The 4,877-nt window shown below is 42.1% G+C and overlaps 1 protein-coding gene across 1 annotated transcript in view; it reads right to left on the minus strand.

Annotated features, from left to right (window-relative positions):
• Positions 1 to 4,864, minus strand: part of LOC103398118 (RNA-binding protein Musashi homolog 1-like) — a 17,085-nt gene extending 12,221 nt beyond the window's left edge. Inside the window, exons 1-4 of the mRNA XM_017042884.2 lie at positions 3,676 to 4,864; positions 3,329 to 3,369; positions 2,290 to 2,371; positions 2,048 to 2,132 (exon numbers count right to left, since the gene is read on the minus strand). Of these exons, the coding sequence (XP_016898373.1) occupies positions 2,048 to 2,132; positions 2,290 to 2,371; positions 3,329 to 3,369; positions 3,676 to 3,854 (387 nt within the window). The 5' untranslated portion in view covers positions 3,855 to 4,864. The remainder of the gene's footprint in view (positions 1 to 2,047; positions 2,133 to 2,289; positions 2,372 to 3,328; positions 3,370 to 3,675) is intronic.
• Between the last annotated feature and the right edge of the window lie 13 nt (positions 4,865 to 4,877).

Below are 4,877 nucleotides of genomic sequence, written 5' to 3' on the forward strand. Positions count from 1 at the left end.
ATTCAAAAGGGTCCACACACTTTCTGAGGCCACAAACCGTTAGCCCACGTGGAGTTCCACTGGCACGAATGGAGTGGACCTGTTCACATGGAGCTCACTGGGGTTTGATTTGACAAAGATCGTAGACAAAACCAAACGATCGGGACACGCTAGCAAACCAGAGTCGTAAAAATAAAAACTAAAAATTTTAAATTTCACCCCAGCGTATTCAGTTTTTCGGTATTTTCTTCTTTTTACTCTCTGTAGCCCATAATCAGGGCGACCTCTGCATGAAATATTTATCAGTTGTAAATAGACCCAGTAGGTGGCAGTAATGACACTTAAAAGACTTAGAACTTCTGCTAAATACCAAAAAATAAAAAAGCGAGGTCTTAGATGGACTTTCAAAGTAAACACAAGACGCTAAGCGCTACCGTAACTTTTATACACCCCGTGCCATTTATTAGCTAGGTGCTAGGCGGCCAATGCTGTCGTCATCCTGTATCCAGCGGACGGTCGTCAACAGCCGTTCAGCGGTTGTTACTGTTTTTCTTTGTTTCTTCAAACATTGCAACAAATGTGTCGGAAAAAAAAAACAAGGTCAAAAAAAAGATAAGGACGAGAAAATGTCATGACATCATCTGCGAGTCCGGAAGTTTCCGTCAGCGTTGGACTCATGTCGTTTCTGAGACTCAGTTCTGACTGGAGTCAAACCGGAGTTGGTGTCGGTCCATGTACGGAACCAGAACTAGAACCAGAACGAGAACCGATCGGAATCACCACCAGTGTCAGGGAGTCTCGTCCAATCAAAGACCTGATGATAAATAATGATCACCGTTATCTTCCTCTTTTCCATCTGTGACAGATCCATTTTTCAAGTCTAGTGTTGGGGGGATTGAAGGGGGGCAAGGGGGTGGAATCACTATGGAGACAAACCCCACAGCACGTTAGCGGTGTCCAACCATGACAGTGTTACTTGTCATAGCTGTCGTGGCTGAAAGTGACAAACTAGCAGTGGGGATCAGGGGAAACCGGAGAAATGACTCGGACTTCGGGAGTTTTTTGTTTTTTTTTAACCTGTTTGACCAAAATAAACGTTTCCACTTCCTGTCTTCAAAGAAGAATTGTGTTTTGTTTTGGTTGATCTCTCCCTTTACACCGCAAACACAAGCGCGCGGAGGAACGGCATACCATAGGTTCGTACGACCCATCGTCATGGTGACCACCCTGAATCAACCCTGAATAATCACGTAGAGACAAAATCCTGAAAAACAAAAATCTTTTGTGTATTTCTGTACACGCCCGCCGTTGACCTCCGGTGCCCCGGAGCGGCCATATTGAATCTCACAATCGGGAAAATTGGGAAAGGAGACGTCGCACAGACTCACTGTCCAGTACGAAAGTGACGCGTTTACATGTTTACACTACACCACATGTCGTTAACAGATAGGGATGTAACGATACATCAAGAATTGACAAATGGCATCGATTTAAAAAAGGCAGTATGCGCCTAAAAACGTTGGTTGTGACCCCGCTATTAAGTCACTGGTCATACCATGACACTACACACTCTAGTTCAGTAGGTGGCAGTATTTACTAATAACACTGGTTGTAACCCTCTATCAAACCCAGACGTCAGGTCCCTACGTAGGCTAGGAGACATTCAGGTGTCGGAACAGAACGTGGGAAGAACTTGTTCTTTCCACTTCCTGTTTTTTCTCTTCTTCTTCTTCTGTTGTTGTTGTTGTTTCGTATATTGACAGTTAACCAGGTCAACCAGACCATTTCAGTCGGTGACAGGATTTGACCCAGTTCTGACGGAGAGAGGAGGTCAGTGTTGTTGTCGTTGTCTTCGTCGTATCCTGATCGTTACATTCTCTAAAAATTTCATTCAAACCTTTGAAGGTATCCCTCACCCCTGACCCTAACGCACTTCAGCCTCCCCCATTTGCGTAAGCCCCCCCCCCCCCCCGGGGGGGGGGGGGGATACCAACAGGAATGTCAGAGAGAACGAACTTCTTTACAGATTATCGGAAACCGCGATTACACACACACATGCACGACTCACTGTTTTGGAGTCCAACTCGTGCCTGGTTTGGGCCAAAACTTTGTCCACGCCGGCCTGGTCAACAAAGGTGACAAATCCGAACCCTCTGCAGACGTCAGAGAAGGGTGGCAAAGGGGACGGGGGGGGAGGAATGGAGGTGGTATTAATGACACAGAAACCAATGTTGACATGTAATGATATGTTATGAGCCGTAGAGGAATCACGGAGGTCGTATAAATTTTCAGGCCGCAGGGCTCCCTCACCTTGAGCGTTTGGTAACCGGATCTCTCATCACCATACACTCCTTCACCTCACCGTACTTACAGAAGTACTCCTTCAGCCCCTCTGGGCAAAAAAAAAAACAGAGAAGGAGGTGAAAATAAAACATAATCCGATGACTCAAGGGATTAGGCTAACATTTGAAATGAAAAGGTTTGGGAGGAGTTCAGAGTTTTTTTTTAAAGTACGTGCAGATACTTCAACTACGTTCGGATGAAATCTTGTAAAAATTTGTGAAAAAAAAATGTTTTATTTGAAGAAATCGTCGATCAATGTTGAAACAGATTTTTTTTAAACCAAAAAAGTCAAGGCCAAAAAAAAAAAAAAAACTTAACAGGAGGAAAAAAATACCAGCACAATAGTACAATTTAGTTAAAAATATTTTAAAAATAATCACATTTTCTGCCCGGAAATAAATTTTTTTTTTTTTTTTTTAAATTTAAACAAAAACCGTGAAAAAGTTTGGAGCTGAAAGTCACAGCAGGAAACTTTGATTTGATTTTTTTTTCACAAAATATTAAAAAAAAAAAAAAAAGGAAAAGTGAAAATTCCTGAATATCGTATTTCCCAGGTGTGTGATTGGCTGAGAAAAGGGATTCTAGGACAGACGCTATCGTGTGTGTATCATGTGCCGTGACAGGTCTGGTCCCCGGACCCAAAAAAAAAAAAAAAACCTGGACACGCCTGGGCTACAGGCGGAAACCTTTAGTCCCACAGAGAGTTCTTTCAGTGAGGAACCCAGTCCCTGGAGCAACAGTTCCTGACTGAAGCAACTCAGGAAAAAGTAAATTAAAAATTTAAAAAACACTGATTTATAGATAATAAATAATTAAAATTATTTGAAGGGATTTTTTTTTTCTTTTTTTAAAAATCACCAAATTTTAAATCTTGAATTTTTAACGGGACGAAATTTTAAACTAATGTCGTAAAGTTCCAAAAAAAACTTTCCGACACGAAGAAGTAGCATTTTATGACCAGGAGATAGAGTGACACACACACACACACACACACACACACACTCACCTTGTGTCGTCTGCCAGCTGAGTCCTCCAATGAACATCTTGCTGTGGAGAAGTAGGAAACAAAGTCAGATCATCATTAAAGGAACATTACGGAACTTTTTTTTTTAACTCCAGTTTTCACAGGTGAAAAAAAAAAGCTGCTGATGTGCGCGTGCGCGTGTCAACTTGAAAGCTCGCACAGTGTATCAGTGTTAAAGACTGTGTGTGTGTGTGTTTGTGTGTGTGTGTGTGTGTGTGTGTGTGTGGTCACGGTCCGCTCGCAGAATTACAGGTACGTGAACAACGGAGGTGCGAACGCGTAAAGAAACGTAAGAGTGAATGAAAAAAAGTTTGTTCCGTTTCCGTTACCAGGGGTCGTGGGGTGAGTCTGCCGTGGGCAGGCTGCTCTGGCTGCCTTCCGTCTCCATTCTGTGTGTTCTCTCTCTGTGAGTGAGTGAGTGTGTGTGAGAGGAGATGGGCGGGTTTGGTCCGGGGTGACAGAGGGGAGCGGGGCCAGATGCAGTTCGGGCAAACTCCTCCTCCACCATCACCTCCCACCCTCTCTTTCTCCCTCACCTCTCCGCCGTAGCCGTGCTCTCTCTCCCTCTCTCTGTCAGCCAGTCAAAGCGGACATCATCTGAAGTCTGTTTCCCGCCGTCGCTTTTCAAAGTAAAGCGCCGCCGAAAAAATATAACAAAACCTTAAAAAGTTTTCAAACTACAGTACATAAATATCTGGTGGTTCACGGGGAGGTTTTAAACCTTCGGGGGAGACGAATATTTCGGGAATATAATGTAATAATTGGCCAAAATCTGTGAGAACCGCTGGTTAGCAGCAGGTAGCTAAATGCTAAAAGCTAAACCGCCAAATAAAATAATAATAATAATAATCTTGAATAAACGTGTATCTTAACACGTTAAAACAAACATAAAAATCAGAACCGGAGTTTTATCTGAACGGCTCAGTATTTAGTATAAAATCTTGACGTAGGATTATAAACGGTATTATGCCCATTTGAATACAACGTACGTTTTTATGCCGTGTAGCGTACTTATATAAAATCACATCGTATTAAACATACAGTTAGCATCGCTACAAACCCCGAAGAAGAAGAAAAAAAATCGCAAAACTTTGTGACGAACCGTCAGCCATTATTTTGAAGGCAACTTCCGGTCATAGTCTGAATCATTTCGACCAACTCGACGTGTCTTTCTACCCCTAAAAGTTGAAAAAAGAAGAGACGACCCCCGTGTTGTGATTTCTTTATCACGAAACGCATCCGATAATTTATTTAGAAATATATTCACATTTTATTCTTAAAGGATGAAAGTCGGACGGTGACGAGCACGAAGTCTTTGAACTGAAAATAAAGTGGGGGTTTTTTCACATTATTTACTTTTCTGTTTCTTCACTTTTATAAAAATTTCGCGTGAAATTTAAGGACATTTTAAAAAACTCTTTCCGATAACGCGCTGAAAATTGTTGTGTTTTTATTTTTTTAAATATTCTTTTTTTTTTTTTTAACTTTTTCAACCCTCTGGATGAAGAGACGAGGCTGTGGAAGGGGGACG

Source organism: Cynoglossus semilaevis, chromosome Z, assembly GCF_000523025.1.
Source record: "Cynoglossus semilaevis isolate Cse_v1.0 chromosome Z, Cse_v1.0, whole genome shotgun sequence".
NCBI lineage: Eukaryota > Metazoa > Chordata > Actinopteri > Pleuronectiformes > Cynoglossidae > Cynoglossus > Cynoglossus semilaevis.